We start from the raw sequence: 16,295 nt of genomic DNA on the forward strand, positions 1-16,295 counted from the left end.
CAGGCTCGAGGGGCTGAATGGCCCCCTCCTGGTTATATGTACCTCCTTAGGCTCCACCTTGTTGGGGGAGGACAGGATTATGCTCCTTACCCAAGGAAGGACATACTTCCCTTCGAGGGAGTGCAATGAAGGTTCACTAGACAGATTTGTGGGATGGGATGGGGGGATTGTCCTATGAGGAGAGATTGAATAGAATGAGCCTATATTCCTTAAGAGTTTAGCAGAGGTGATCCCATTGAAACATTAAATTCTTAAGAGGCTTGACAGGGTAAATGCAGGGAGGACGTTTCCCCTGGCAAAGAATCCAGAACGAGGGATCAGAGTCTCAGAATAAGGGGGCGGCCATTTAAGACTGAGATGAGAGATTTTGAGATACTAAGGGACTCAAGGGATATGGGGATCGGGCAGGAAGGTGGAGTTGAGGTGGAAGATCAGCCATGATCTAATTGATTGGAGGAGCAGGCTCGAGGGGCCGAATGGCCGACTGCCATTTCTTATATTCATTGCCGTTAACCTTTACAACGCAAAGTCATTGGGGACGAAATTCACCCTCGCCCGAAACAGATTGCACCTTCCGCTCCTGAAGTGTTTTTTCCGTTGCGTCGGATGAGGTCACCTCTTTCGGTAAATTCAGCTCTTTGTCTTTTTTTTCCTCAAGCGGACCGGGAGTCGGTCGCAATGGGGGCGGAGGTGGGGCGGTGAGCAGCAGATCGCCAACGAGAGGGGCGGAGTCACCGCCGCTGTCAATCATCAGCAGAGCGGCGACGACGTCACGACGAGTGTGCTTCATCGCGGTCTCCCCGTCATTTAAAGGGGAGAGCCTCCGCCATTTTGCAACTTCGATCCACTAGGCCACCAGGGAGGGTTTCAGCCGGGCCAACGGCCTGGCACCCAAGACGGGGGTGCGGGGCTGCCTGTTGGTTGAACCACGGCGGGGGGGGGGGGGGGGTATAATTGTCATCCCGACAAATAATAAACACGGCGTCCACGCAGTGTGCCCTCACCTTGAAGGGCTGCCGCGTTGCCATGGCGCACACACTGAAAGCAAGGTGCAACGACAGAAAAAGCTGTCTGGGGCACCGCGCGGCGGATCCAAGATTTCTGGAGTTGAATTTGGCGGGAGATTGGCGGTGCGCGCTTTGATGACACGCTTAGGACGGGGTCGGCAGCAGCGGGGCGGAATTGGGGACCGCTGGAACCCGCCCCCCCCCCCCCCGAGGTGAATTCCGTGAATAGCCGCCGCTTTCTGGCGGCAAGTGGCCTTTTCGGGAGGCTGAATTTCGGCCCCATCATCTCCAGTCACAATATTTTCACAACGGCCATTAAAAGCGCATCGACAATCAAATGCAGGGCGTGTTGTGCGATCAGTAATCTTACTTGCTTGTTTGCGGAGGAAGTAGGTGTTGCCGCTGTGATGACACATGTTGCAGTGAAAAATGTAGTTGGTCATGAACGGAAGGCACGAGCTGGAAACAAGAAAGCCAGCGATCAGAATAAGCCACAGCCCATGAATCCACCTGTATGAAGTATTGCTGGATAACCTTGCAGTCTTAACTGCAGTTAGTGTGAATAAAAAAACAAAGCACACGAGAGTCTAGGGGTTAGGTTACATGTTCAATTCCCACCACGGCACTTTGAGAAGTTTACAGTTTTTTTTTAATTGTGGAAATAAAAAGCTGGTGTCACAGTGAACGTGACCGTGAAGCTGTCAGATTGTCGTAAAAACCCAATTGATTCCCTCATGCCAAGGAAACCCGCCGTGCTTATCCAGTCTGGGCCTCTACGTGACTCCAGTCACACCAACGCGGCTGACTTTTTCTTTTCTTTATTCATTCACGGGATGTGGGCGTCACTGGCAAGGCCGGCATTTATTGCCCATCCCTTAATTGCCCTTAACTGAGTGTCTCGCTGGGCCATTTCAGAGGGCAGTTAAGAGCCAACCACATTGCTGTGGGTCTGGAGTCACATATAGGCCGGACCAGGTAAGGGAGGCAGATTTCCTTCCCGAAAGGACATTAGTGAACCAGATGGGTTTTTAACGACAATCCTGTAGTTTCATGGACACCATTACTGAGACTAGGTTTTTATTCCAGATTTTGTTTTCATTTAACTGAATTTAAATTCCCCAGCTGCCATGGCAACAATAACTGCACATCCAGAGTGTGAATATATACAACAAACACAGGAACAATGTAATCTGGCTGTGTACAAAGAATAAAACCCCTCAAAACTGTACAGAAATAACCTGCTGAAGCTTCTCTCGCTGCATTCAAAGGACGATCTCAGTCATCCTCAAGCACCTCAGCAGACTGGGGATGGGAGGGGGGGGGGGGGGGGGGGGGAGAAAAGAGAGAGAGGAGGTGGAAGATTAAATTAAATCACCAGCTCGGGTTCCTGTGCATTGGGTGAAGGCAGGAAATCAGCTTAGCAGCGACGCCATCTAGTGGCCAACCAGTATTGCCTGCACTTGGCACTCAGCGAACCAGACAATGACCACCAGCCTGAGGAAGGGGGGAGGTGATGTACCAGTGACTCTCAGCACTGCCCATCCCCCAACCCACTCCGCAATCCTTCTGCAGTAATTAGCACCAACGAGACAAAGGGGGGGGGGGGGGGAGGGAACTAATGGGAATCAAATACTTTGATTCCTCTTAAATAACAACTTTTATTTATATCGTGCCTTTAACGTAGTAAAATGCCCCAAGGCTCAAAGTCTCTTCGCCTTCCACGAGCCTCCTCCCCCGAACATCTCACCCTATCAGCATAACCCTCTAGTCCCTTCTCAATCATATGCTTGTCTAGCCTCCCCTTAAATGTATTGATACTATTCACTTCAACCACTCCCTGTGGCAGCGAGTTCCACATTCTCACTGCTCTCTGGGTAAAGAAGTTTCTCCTGAATTTCTTATTGGATATATCAGTGACTATGTTATATTGATGGCCCCTAGTTCTGGTCAATACCATAAGTGGAAACAATATGTTCACGTCTGCCCTATCAAACCCGTGCATTATCTTAACAGACCTCCATCAGGTTACCGGCATCCTTCCCTTTTCGAGAGTCTTTCCCGATAGGCATAACCTCGCATTTCTGGTATCATCCTTGTTACTCTTTTTTTCGGGAAATTGATGGGACTGAAGGCCGATAATCCCCAGGGCCTGATAAGTACGCTGGGATGCAGACTAAGGAAGTGGCCCTAGAAATAGTAGATACATTGGTGGTCATTTGCCAACATTCCATGGACTCTGGATCGGTTCCTATGGACTTTGGGGTGGGGGGAGCTAATGTAACCCCACTTTTTTAAAAAGGGGCAAGAGACACAACAAGGAATTATAGATCAGTTAGCCTGACATCGGTAGTGGGGAAAACGTTGGAATCAATTGGTAAAGATGTAATAGCAGTGCATTTGGAAAACAGTGACAGGATCGGTCCAAGTCAGCATGGATTTATAAAAGGGAAATCATGCTTGACAAATCTTCTGGAATTTTTTGAGGATGTAACTAGCAGAGTGGACAAGTGAGAACCAGTGGATGTGGTGTATTTGGACTTTCAAAAGGCTTTTGACAAGGTCCCACACAAGAGATTAGTGTGCAAAATTAAGACACATGGGATTGGGGGTAATGTACTGACGTGGATAGCGAACTGGTTGGCAAACAGGAAGCAAAGAGTGGGAATAAACGGGTCCTTTTCAGAAGGCAGGCAGTGACTAGTGGGGTACTGCAAGGTTCAGTGCTGGGACTCCAGCTATTTACAATATATATTAATGATTTAGATGAAGGAATTGAGTGGAATATCTCCAAGTTTGCACATGACACTAAGCTGGGTGGCAGTGAGAGCTGTGAGGAGGATGATAAGAGGCTGCAGGGTGACTTGGACAGGTTAGATGAGTGGGCAAGTACCTGGCAGATGCAGTATAATGTGGATAAGTGTGAGGTTATCCACTTTGGTGGCAAAAACAGAAAGGCAGATTATTATCTGAATGGTGACAGATTAGTAAAAGGGGAGGTGCAATGCGATCTGGGTGTCATGGTACATCAGTATTGAAAGTAGGCATGCAGGTTCAGTAGGTAGTAAAGAAAGCAAATGGCATGTTGGCCTTCATAGCGAAAGGATTTGAGTATAGGAGCAGGGAGGTCTTGCTGCAATTGTACAGGGCCTTGGTGAGACCACACCTTGACTATTGTGTGCAGTTTTGGTCTCTTAATCTGAGGAAGGACATTCTTGCTATTGAGGGAGTGCAGCGAAAGTTCACCAGACTGATTCCCGGGATGGCAGGACTGACATATGAAGAAAGACTGGATCGGCTAGGCTTATATTCACTGGAATTGAGAAGAATGAGAGGGTATCTCATAGAAGCATATAAAATTCTGAAGGGATTTGGACAGGTTAGATGCAGGAAGAATGTTCCCGATGTTGGGGAAGTCCAGAACCAGGGGTCACAGTCGAAGGATAAGGGGTAAGCCATATAGGACCGAGATGAGGAGAAACATTTTCACTCAGAGACTTGTGAACCTGTGGAATTCTCTACCACAGAAAGTTGTTGAGTCCAGTTCGTTGGATATATTCAAAAGAGAGTTAGATGTGGCCCTTACAGCTAAAGGGATCAGGGGATATGGAGAGAACGCAGGAATGGGGTACTGAAGTTGCATGATCAGCCATGATCATATTGAATGGTGGTGCAGGCTCGAAGGGCCGAATGGCCTGCTCCTGCACATATTGTTTCGATATTTTGTACCTTCTCCAGTGCTTCTATATCCTTTTTGTCGGGTAGATGCTGAGAGGCTGTTTCCCTTAGCTGGAGCATCTGGAACTAGGGGACATTGTCTCAGGATAAGGGGTAAGCCATTTAAGATAGAGATGAAGAGGAATTTCTTCACTCAGAGGGTGGTGAATCTTTGGAATACTCTACCTCAGAGGACTGTGGATGCTCAGTCATTGAGTATATTCAAGGCGGAGATCAATAGATTTTTGGACTCTAGGAGAATCAAGAGATCTGGGAATGGGTTGTGAAAGTGGAGTTGAGGTCGAATATCAGAATGGCGGAGCGGGCTTGAAGGTCTAAATGGCCTCCACCTGTTCTTGTGTTCCTATAATGGCCAGATACAGCAGGTCACTCTTAACCACAGGAGATGATGGTGGATGTGATTCGAAGGGAGAGAATTTGAAGGCAACATACCTCAAAGAAACATTCCACTAGATGTCGGTGTAACCCCACTAAATTTATAGTCCAGGGAGCTGATGCAAATACTCGTTAAAATAAATCTTTTGTCTTTCTGGGGCATCTCAGTTCTGTATTTTACGATAAGTGACTCGTAGCAACTGAGCTATTTACTTTGACAGACAGAGTCGTTGCAGATATTCAAGTCTGAGGTCGATAGATTTTTGGAGTCTAGAGGAATCAAGGGATATGGAAATCGGGCAGGAAAGTGGAGTTGAGGTCGATGATCAGCCATGATCTTATTGAATGGCGGAGCAGGTTCGAGGGGCCTTATGGCCGACTCCTGCTCCCATTTCTTATGGAATATGGAGAGCAGAATTGTGCACAGTACCTCAAGTGTGGTCCAACCAAGGTTGGATCCGAGTTTAACATAACTTCCCTGCTTTTCAATTCTACCGCTTTGAGCATAACACTAAGGGGGCAACTTTTACCGAAGCTGCCCAGCTACAAAGGGCCGGGTTCCACTCTAACAGATTTAGATTAAAATTGCCCCCAAGTTTCAATATATTCGATACAAGAGTAATAGAAAATAATGTATCAGATTAAATGTACACAGCCAGCAGCCCGCTCAGACTGAATTCCTGCCGTGTGAATGAGCCCTGGTGACCCGCGTACAGCGCAGGGGGTGAACCACGTACGTTGTATCGAGACCGAAGGTGTCAGCCGAGAACCACTTTACGCAGATGCCGCACTGGAGCTCCACTCCCCCGAGGTGCCGCACGGATTCTTCCTCCATCGCCCCCGCCTGCTGGGCGTCGGTGGCCTCAGTGCTGTCGCCAGACGCCTCCTGGAAAAACAAGGCACAATCCGGGAATCGGACACGGAAACGAGCGGCAAACACCTCACCACCCGGCCCGCGCAAGCAGGAAATGGTCCAGTGGACCAACAACAGGACCGCGACAACTCAAGCGCTCATTTCTTCAATGGCCAAAGTCATTACTAAAGCACTTATGATAAGACTCTGCATTGAGCAACTCATCACAACCACGCTGTTGTGCAAATAACCTTGTGGCCAGTGGGGAGGGCGAGGAAGAGAATCCCAAGGATCAATCATCAACTGGTTTCTGTCATAGAATCTCCGAAATTTACAGCACAGAAGGAGGCCATTTCGGCCCATTGTGTCTGTGCCGGCCGACAACGAGCTACCCAGCCTAATCCCACTTTTCAGCTCTCGGTCCGTAGCCCTGTAGGTTACGGCACTTCAAGTGCGCATGCAAGTTCTTTTTAAATGTGGTGAGGGTTTCTGCCTCCTCCACCCTTTCAGGCAGTGAGTTCCAGACCCCCACTCCCCTCTGGGTGAAGAAACTTCCGCTCAAATCCTCTACCAATTACTTTAAAACTGTGCCCCCTGGTTGTTGATCTTTGACCAGCTTGCTAAAGGCAACAGTGGCAGAGGCTTGGGAGCAGATGTCCTGCTCATTCCCCAACTCGAGCTGCGACACTCGCCCGACTGGAGCTGGTCAGAGAGCGGACTGCGCGAAGCGACAGTAACAATGCAAACAGATGGCATCCCAGGCATGAGTGCTCCACAAAACACGGCAAATTGTGCACGGGCAGCAGGGCCGACTCCCAGTCCATGCCGAGCGACTGGGAAGCAGCGTGGAGAGTTGAAACTATCTTGGCTTTAGGGAGGCGGGAAAGCAAAGAATGGTTGCACGCTGCCAATCACTGACATGTGAATAAACAGCTTGAGCACCCGGAGAGTGATGCACCCACAGGTGAACACCCTAAAGGAACCTGTGCTTCTCGAAAAGGTGACGAGGATAGAGGAAACATAGAAAATAGGTGCAGGAGCAGGCCATTCGGCCCTTTGAGCCTGCACCACCATTCATGGCTGATCATGGCTGATCATGCAACTTCAATACCCCATTCCTGCTTTCTCTCCATACCCCTTGATCCCTTTAGCCCTGAGGGCCACATCTAACTCCCTTTTGAATATATCTAACGAACTGACCTCAACAACTCCCTGTGGTAGTGATTTCCACAGAGGAGACAAAGGTCTGCATGCAGATTGTCGCAGGGCAAGCGGGCTGGGCGTGGTGACCTTAAGCAGGTGGGTGAACTCTCTCACGGACGCCATGCGCCAGAGGTTTTAGTGTTCGATGTCAGGCGGGGCCTGCACCTCACTCGAGTCCCATCAGCAACAAGAGGTGGCAACTTTTCAAAATAAAAACAGGCAACCAAATGCTACTGAGTACGGTGGCACAGTGGTTTTGTCACTGGATGAGTAATCCAGAGGCCTTAGACTAATGATCCGGAGGCATGAGTTCAAATCCCACCACGGCAGCTGGGGAATTTAAATTCAATTAAATAAATCTGTATTAAAAAGCTCGTGTAGGTCATGGTGACCATGAAACTACCGGATTGTCGTAACAACCCATCTGGTTCACAACTGTCCTTAAGGGAAGGAAATCTGCCGCCCTTACCCAGTCTGGCCGATACTTGACTCCAGATGTGGTTGATTCTTAACTGCCCTCTGAAATAGCCCAGCGAGACGCTCTGTTGTTTAAGGCGGCTCACCACCACCTTCTCGAGGGCAATTAGAGATGGGCAATAAATGCTGGTCTTGCCCACATCCCGTGAATGAATTAATTCAAAAAATTAAAAACTGGAATATAAGTTCAAGGCAGTACCGTACCAACGGAACTCAGGATGCCTTGCCCGTTCTCGGCCCACTCCTCTCCTGCAGGCACTGCCTCTTGGCTGAGGAACAGTTCCAAGGTGTCAGGTATCTCAATCACTTACCAATTGAGTGTGATGGGACACACCACTTGCCTGGATGAGTGTAGCTGCAACAAAGCTCGACACCATCCAGGACAAAGCAGGCCACTTGATCGGCACCCCCTCCATCACCTTCAACATTCACTCCCTCCACCACCGATACACCATGGCTGCAGTGTGTACCATCTACAAGATGCACTGCAGCAACTCGCCAAGGCTTCTGCGGCAGCACCTCCCAAATCCACAATCTCTACCACCTAGACAGACAAGGGCAGCAGGTGCATGGGAACACCACCACCTCCACATTTCCCTCCGAGTCACACACCATCCTGACTTGGACGTATATCGCCACACTGGGTCAAAGTCCTGCCACTAACAGCACTGTGGCAACACCTTTACCGCACGGACCGCAGTAGTTCAAGGTGGCGGCCCACTACCACCTTCGAGGGTAACTCAGGATGGGGAAATGCCGGTCTTGCCAGCAATGATCATATACCCAGAATGAATTAAAAACAGGTACGAGCTTCAATTTAATTTTATATCCATTGCAGTACCGGGACTGTCTAAGCTATTTACATACGGCACAGAAACAGACCATTCAGCCCAACCAGTCCATGCCGGCGTTTATGTTCCACTTGAGCCTCCTTCCGTCTTTCCTCATCTAAAATCTATCAGCATAACCCTCTATTCCCTTCTCCCTCATATGCTTGTCTAGCCTCCCCTTAAATGCATCGATACTATTCGCTTCAACCACTCCCTGTGGTAGTAAGTTCCACATTCTCACCGCTCTCTGGGTAAAGACGTTTCTACTGAATTCCCGATTGGATTTCTTGGTGACTATCTTATATTGATGGCCTCTAGTTATGCTCTTCCCCACAAATGGAAACATTCTCTCTGTATCCACTCGATCAAAACCTTTCATAATTTTAAAGACCTCTATTAGGTCACTCCTCAGTCCTTTCCTGATATGTATACCCTCGCATTTCTGGTATCATCCTTATAAATCTTCTCTGCACCCTCTCCAGTGCCTCGACATCCTTTTTATAATATGGCGACCAGAACTGTACGCAGTACTCCAAGTGTTAGATACAGGTTTAGCATAACTACCCTACTTTTCAATTCAATTCTATCCCTCTAGAAATAAACCCTAGTGCTTGGTTTGTCTTTTCATGGCCTTGCTAACCTGTGGAACAACTTTTAATGATTGGTGTATTTGTACTCCGAGATCCCTTCCTGGTGTCATCCTTGTAAATCTTTGACTGACTGGGTTACTGCACTCGTTAGCCGAGACAGGTATTCGAAGACGATTTGACAGCCAGCCTTGAGCCTGGCCTCACCCGCCGGCCAATCACCAAGCACCTTTCACCAAGCGATTAAAGGCCTGCGATCAGAAGAGTGAACCCTGGCAAGTTTCCCCAACCCGACCCGCCGAGCCGAGACCCCGGCAAAAACCACCTCAGCTGCTGATTGAACACTGCTCGAGCTCAGAGGCCTCCCTGGTCCCACCCGTACCGAGAGCATGCCGATATACTTACTATATCTTTACCACCAGAGGACTCCGTATCCATGGTAACGGGTATGTCGGTCATTGTAGAATCACTGGAATAAGACAAATGCATCATTGAACACCGCACACCGACATTACGGGGCCGCCGTTATTCAGCTGTGAACACTGAAAATATTTACTTGGTACGAATTCTGCACATCGCTGGTGATATTAATCGAATGTTTACAACACACTGATTATGCGAAACCTGTACAAATCACCGATTCATCATCATCATCATAGGCAGTACCTCGGAATCGAGGAAGACTTGCTTCCACTCTTAAAATGAGTCCTTGGGTGACTGAACAGTCCAATACGAGAGCCACAGTCCTTGTCACAGGTGGGACAGACAGTCATTGAGGAAAAGGGAGGGTGGGACAGGTTTACCGCACGCCCTTTCTGCTGCCTGCGCTTTATTTCTGCGTGCTCTTGGCGATGAGACTCGAGGATGCACTTCCTCCACTTGGGCAGTCTTTGGCCAGGGACTCCCAGGTGTCAGTGGGGATGTTGCACTTTTTCAGGGAGGCTTTGAGGGTGTCCCTATAACATTTCCACTGCCCACCTTTGACTCGTTTGCCATGAAGGAGTTCAGAGTAGAGCGCTTGCTTTGAGCTGGAGTACTGTGTCCATTTCTGGGCACCACACTCCAGGAAGGATATCAGAGCCTTGGAGAGGGTGCAGAGGGGATTTACTCGAAAGATACCAGGGATGAGGGACTTCACTTGTATAGAGAGAGACTAGAGAAGCTGGAGCTGTTCTCAGAGCAGAGACGGTTATGGGGAGATTCAACAGAGGTGTTCAAAGTTATGAATGGCTTTGACAGAGTAGACAGAGAGAGAAACTGTTTCCACTGGCAGGAGAGTCGGTAACCAGAGGGCACAGATTGAAGGTAATTGGCAAAAAAGCCAGAGATGAGAAGAATATTTTTTATAAACACAGCAAGTAATGATGATCTGAAATGCACTGCATGAAGAGGTAGTGGAAGCAGATTCAATATTAGCTTTCAAAAAGGAATGAGATAAACACATAAAAAGAAAAATTTATATGGCTATCGCAGCAGGGGAGTGGGACTAACTGGACAGCTCTTTCAAAGAGCCAGCACAGGCACGATGGGCCGAGTAGCTCCCTTCTGTGCTGTATCATTCTATGAAAACACTTAGACCCGAGGACAAAAGCTGCTATACAAATGCAAGTGTTTCCCCCCTCCCCCTCCTCTCTTACTGCTTCAAGGGAGCTGGGGTCTGGGTTGTTGGAGATGAGTGGCTGGAATTTGGCTCGGGGCTGCATGTCGATTTGTTGTTGAAGGTCTTCCAGTTGCGAAAAGATTCAAAGCTGCGATAGGGAGGTGGGGGTCTGGGGATACGCGGGCATGGGAGACTGAGGGTTAGGGCCCACGCAGGGAAGGTAGCAGAGAACCTCCAGGTGCTTGTCCAGGAACAGCAGCACTCCTGGTGTGTCCAGGGAAAATCTCAGCAAGACCAAGGGAAATAGCCAAACAATAAAAGTCACACAGAATTTCAACAAAACAAATAAGCACTATGAAGTAAATAGTAGTGAGAGGAGTGAGACCCATTTCCCCGCTCCGGTCCCGGTTTTTGCTGGCTATCTATCTACCTCCCCCCGCTTCTTCCTTTCTTCCTTCCTTCCTTCCCTTTTTCTTCCTCTCTCCTTCCTTCCTTCCTTCCTTTCTCTCTCTCTCTCTCTCTCTCACCTGCCCGCCTCTCCCGCCGCCGCCATCTTGCAGCCCGCCGCAGCTCTCGCGAGAACCGCTGGCCCCGCCCTCCTGACGCTCTTAAAGGGGCCGCAGCCCACCTTGAGCCTGTGCATCAAAGAGCGAATGCACCAAGGATGACAGATTCCTCCCCCGAAAGGCTGCCCCGCGGATTACAGAAAAGGCCAAAGCCGAGGGAAATAAGAAAATTGCTGGAAATGCTCCGCAGGTCGGGCAGCATCTGTGCATGGAGAGAGAAAAAAGAAAGACTTGAATTTATATAGCGCCTTTCACGACCACCGGGCGTCCCAAGGCGCTTTTCAGCCAATGAAAGACTTTTTGAAGTGCAGTCACTGTTGCAATATGGGAAATGCAGCAGCCAATTTGCGCACAGCAAGCTCCCACGAACAGCAACGTGATAATGACCAGAGAATCTGTGTTAGTGATGTTGGTTGAGCAGATAAGGGAGAGGGAATAGGAGAAAGAGGAAGAGAGGGAGTAGGCACTGTTTATATTTCAGATTTCCAGCATCCACAGTATTTCGCTTTTGCAAAGAGAATAAAGAAGTTGTTTTTCGATAGAATAATAACAGAAAATGCTAGCAACCCTCAGTGGGTCAGACAGCAGCTGTGGAGAGAGAGAGCGAGAGAAGGGTGCCACTCCTATACCTTTTTCTCCGGTGCATTGATGACTGTGTTGGTGCCGCTTGTCTGAGGTGCTGCTGTATCTCAGCTCAGTGTCCTCCTTGTCTGAGGTGCTCATAGAATCATACAATTTTACAGCATGACACCATTCAACCCATCGTGTCCGTGAGGCCTGACAGAGTTATCCAGCCTAATCCCACCTGGCGCCACCTAGCTCCCATGTTCTATATAACTGACATGTCTGTGATGTTTGCTGTTTGATAATTATGGCAGAGGTGCGACAGATGAAGGTACGGGGCCCAGAAGAGCCGAGGGCCAGGGGCAGCACGGTTCAGCCCACTCTGCAATATGTGAGCATGCTAGGTCCGTGCAGCCGAACAGGGCTCCAGTTGTCCTGGTTAACCCTTGCCACTGGATAAAGGCCAAGCTCTGTCAAGCCCGTGTGGTGGCTGATGTGCAACGGTGACCACACGTTAAAAAAATCCACGCACAGGCATCTTCCACCCTCTCAATTGGAGTTCAGGACTGGAATACCGGGTCCTTCATTGAAACACCGGTGATGTCATGGAAGCAAGTCATCCTCGTTCGAGGGACTGCCTATGATGATAGTGCCGCTTCCTGCTCTCGCCTTGAACTGAAAACTTTCATCAATTTTGCTTCTGACTTCCATCCCCTCCCTTAACTTCACATGGTCCATCTCTGACTCTTCCCTTCCCTGCCTCAACCTCTCTACCTCTAGTCCTGGGGATGTCCACCCGTGTCTCGACTCAGTCTCTTCACAATTGCTGCCTGACCTACTGTGTGTTTCCAGCATTTTCTGCTTTTATTTCATTTTTTGCAGCATCTGCAGTATTTGGCTTTAGCCGTTGTGTTTTTATATCGAACACCGGGAGTCCCAAAGCGCATACCAGCCAATGTGTTGCTTTTAAAGTGTAGCCTAGAGCTAACAATGGAAGAGCACTCAGTCCCTAAACGGTGACCATTGGTCGCAAGAAGTTTTCAAATATGTGTCAAACGGCCAACTTATCGATATTATTTAGGAATTTAGTTGAAGAACTGAAGTCCTCAGTGCAGGACATCACCATGAAAAGGGTAAGGGCATCACCGAGATTGGATGATATTTTTCAAAAAAAATATTGCATTTTGACAGAAGTTAAATGACTCTATTGTTAATTATGTTACAGTGACTATTTGCTCTGGTTGGAGAGTCAGTAACAAGACCAACAGCAGTGGGAGTTTGTGCAATGGTAACCAGTAATTAATTAATGACAGGATGGTATGTCGTATCTAGATTTTGCAAATGTGTCTGCATCAAGTTTCATTTCTATGACCCCCCCACTTCATTTTTCAACTGTGGAAAGGCTGATTCATCCATCAGACAAGATATTTTGCTTAATTATTTCTGCAGGTTGCCTTTAATTCACAGCAATACCAAAAGCCACGGTGTAAATGAAGTTCACAGTCTGAGCCCACTGGTTGCCGGGACACTGAGAGCTAATGGGATGCTGGGTGCTGTTCACAACTTGCCCTGTGTGACTTCTAACTGGCCACAAGGTGGCAGCATGGTCTAAAAGTAGCTCTGTCCCAATTCATCATCATAGGCAGTCCCTCGGAATCGAGGAAGACTTGCTTCCACTCTAAAAGTAAGTTCTCAGGTGACTGAACAGTCCAATACGAGGATTACAGTCTCTGTCACAGGTGGGACAGACAGTCGTTGAGGGAAAGGGTGGGTGGGGAGGCTGGTTTGCCGCACGCTCCTTCCGCTGCCTGCGCTTGTCTTCTGCATGCTCTCGGCGACGAGAATCGAGGCGCTCAGCACCCTCCCGGATGCTCTTCCTCCACTTAGGGCGGTCTTTGGCCAGGGATTCCCAGGTGCCGGTGGGGATGTTGCAAAGGAGGCTTTGAGGGTGTCTTTGAAACGTTTCCTCTGCCCACCCGGGGATCGCCTGCGGTGTAGGAGCTCCAAGTACAGCGCTTGCAATTAAAGCCTCTCTCACTCACAGAACCGTCTTAAAATGGGGTATATTAGGAAGGAGTCTCCCCGCCGTCCCCCCCTCCTCTCCCCCACCACTTGTACCCTTTTCCCTCTACACTACGATCTTTATATTCAATAATAATTTCCAAGAATCATTTAATTTAATCATCTTTCGGATGAGACGTTAACCGAGGACCGTCTGCCCTCTCAGGTGGACGTAAAAGATCCCATGGCACTATTTCGAAGCAAAGCAGGGGAATTCACCCCAGTGTCCTGAAGCCAATATTTATCCCTCAATCAACATAACAAAAAAAACCCAGATTATTTGGTCATGATCACATTGCTGTTTGTGGGAGCTTGCTGTGCGCAAACTGGCTGTCGCGTTTCCCACATTACAACCGGGACTACACTCCAAAAGTACTTCAGTGGCTGTAAAACACTTTGGGGCATCCAGAGGCTGTGAAATGCAAATCTTTCGTTTCTTTTCAAATACCCAGAAAATCTTGGGGGTGAAGTTTGACATGGACAGGGTAACAAAATGAGCGGCACTCGTTATATACCCCGCCCAACATTCAGTGCCACTGACTGCAATGGAACTGAATGTCGGGCCGGGAATGTAACTGGCAGCAACAACCACTTGCATTTATATAGCACCTTTAATGTAGTAAAACGTCCCAAGACACTTCACAGATGCGATTATTAAACAAAATTTGATATCGAGCCACATAAGGAGATATTGGAACAGGTGATCAAAAGCTCGGTCAAAGAGGTTTTAAAGAGCGTCTTAAAGAAGGAGAGAGAAGTAGAGAAATTTAGGGAGAGAATTCCAGACCTTAGAGCCTTAGCAGCTGAAGGCACGGCCGCCAATGGTGGAGCGATTAAAATCAGGGGTAGGCAAGAGGCCAGAATTAGAGGAGCGCAGAGATCTCGGGGCTAGTGGGGCTGGAGGAGATTACATAGATAGGGAGAGGCGAGGCCAGGGAGAGATTGGAACACAAGGTTGAGAATTTTAAATTTGAGGTGTTGCTGGACCGGGAGCCAATGTAGGTCAGCGATGGCTAAACGGGACTTGGTGCGAGTTAGGATCTGGACAACAAAATAAATTGGGAATTGGAGCAATGACCATAACAACAACTTGTATTTATATAGCGCCTTTAACGTAGTGAAATCTCCCAAGGCGCTTCACAGGAGTATTATGAGATTTTTTTAAAAATTTGATACCAAGCCACATAAGTAGAAATTAGCGCAGGTGACCATAAGCTTGGTCAAATAGGTATGTTTTAAAGAGCGTCTTGAAGGAGGAAAGAGATGCGGAGAGGTTTAGGCAGGGAGTTCCAGAGCTTGGGGCCGAGGCAACAGAAGGCACAACCACCAATGGTTGAGCGATTATAATCAGGGATGCTCAAGAGGGAAAAATTAGAGGAGCGCAGACATCTCGGGGGGGTTGTGGGGCAGGAGGAGATTACAGAGATAGGGAGGGGCGAGGCCATGGAGGGATTTGAAAATAAGGATGAGAATTTTGAAATCGAGGCGTTGCTTAACCGGGAGCCAATGTAGATCAGCGAGTACATTGGTGCGAGTTACGACACGAGCAGCCACGTTTTGGATCACCTCTAGTTTACGTAGGGTAGAATGTGGGGGGATAGCCAGGAGTGCTTTGAAGTAGTCAAGTCTCGAGTCTCAAAGGTATGAATGAGGGCTTCAGCAGCGGATGAGCTGAGGCAGGGGCAGAGACGGGTGATGTTACAGAAATAGAAACAGGTGATCATAGTTATGCTGTGGATTTGTGGTCGAAAGCTCATTTCAGAGGACCAGAGAAACAGGCTCAGCAAAGTGCTGTTAAAGGATAGTTTTCAGTGTTAGCATCTTGAAACTAGCTCCCTTGCTGGATCAGTGTGATGTTACCCATGCTGATCGTCTGGAGATGTGACAATGCGGTCTGTACCGATCTGTTTTCTCACAGCAGTTTTGATGATTTAAAACTTTCTTCTCCCTGTTAATAGTGTCTGACAAAATGACAAACCATGGCTGCAGTGTCCCTTCAAGATTCGGGAGTGTTTTTTCTGTATCCAGTTCCTGCAACACAAAGTCAAAAACAAGCACACATTCTGGGTCTGAATTTTCACTCTTTTTTAATGGAATTGCTGACCAGATAGTGACGACATTTTGCAAGGATTCAATGAATGGACTTGCATTTATATATAGCACCTTTCCCAACCTCAGGACATCCCAAAGTGCTTTGCAGCCAATGAAGCACTTTTGAAGTGTAGTCACTGTGTATTTGTGAGTGTCAATATGAGCCTGTGTGTGCACATTCAACTGAGGCGAGGGCCCAGGGGCAGCACGAGCCAGCGATATGTGTGCACACTAGGTCCGTGCAGCAGAGCTGGTCTCCCATCGTCTCGGTTAACCCTTGTCACTGGACCAAGACCTAGCTCTATCAAGCCCGTGTGGTGGCTGGTTGCAATGGTCACCACACGTT

General features: G+C 48.4%; 1 protein-coding gene across 3 annotated transcripts in view; it reads right to left on the reverse strand.

Moving 5' to 3' along the window:
- Positions 1-11,236, reverse strand: part of ash2l (ash2 like, histone lysine methyltransferase complex subunit) — a 53,619-nt gene extending 42,383 nt beyond the window's left edge. The window contains exons 1-4 of one of the 3 annotated variants that reach the window (XM_070866151.1): positions 11,195-11,236; positions 9,473-9,536; positions 5,855-6,003; positions 1,378-1,466 (exon numbers count right to left, since the gene is read on the reverse strand). In XM_070866151.1, coding sequence (XP_070722252.1) covers positions 1,378-1,466; positions 5,855-6,003; positions 9,473-9,536; positions 11,195-11,220 — 328 coding nt within the window. In that variant the 5' untranslated portion in view covers positions 11,221-11,236. Of the gene's footprint in view, positions 1-1,377; positions 1,467-5,854; positions 6,004-9,472; positions 9,537-9,733; positions 10,457-11,194 lie in introns of those variants that run through there. The other 2 variants (XM_070866150.1, XM_070866152.1) reach the window with 2 other exon arrangements.
- Between the last annotated feature and the right edge of the window lie 5,059 nt (positions 11,237-16,295).

This window comes from Pristiophorus japonicus, chromosome 22 (assembly GCF_044704955.1).
Source record: "Pristiophorus japonicus isolate sPriJap1 chromosome 22, sPriJap1.hap1, whole genome shotgun sequence".
In the NCBI taxonomy this organism is placed as follows: Eukaryota; Metazoa; Chordata; class Chondrichthyes; family Pristiophoridae; genus Pristiophorus; species Pristiophorus japonicus.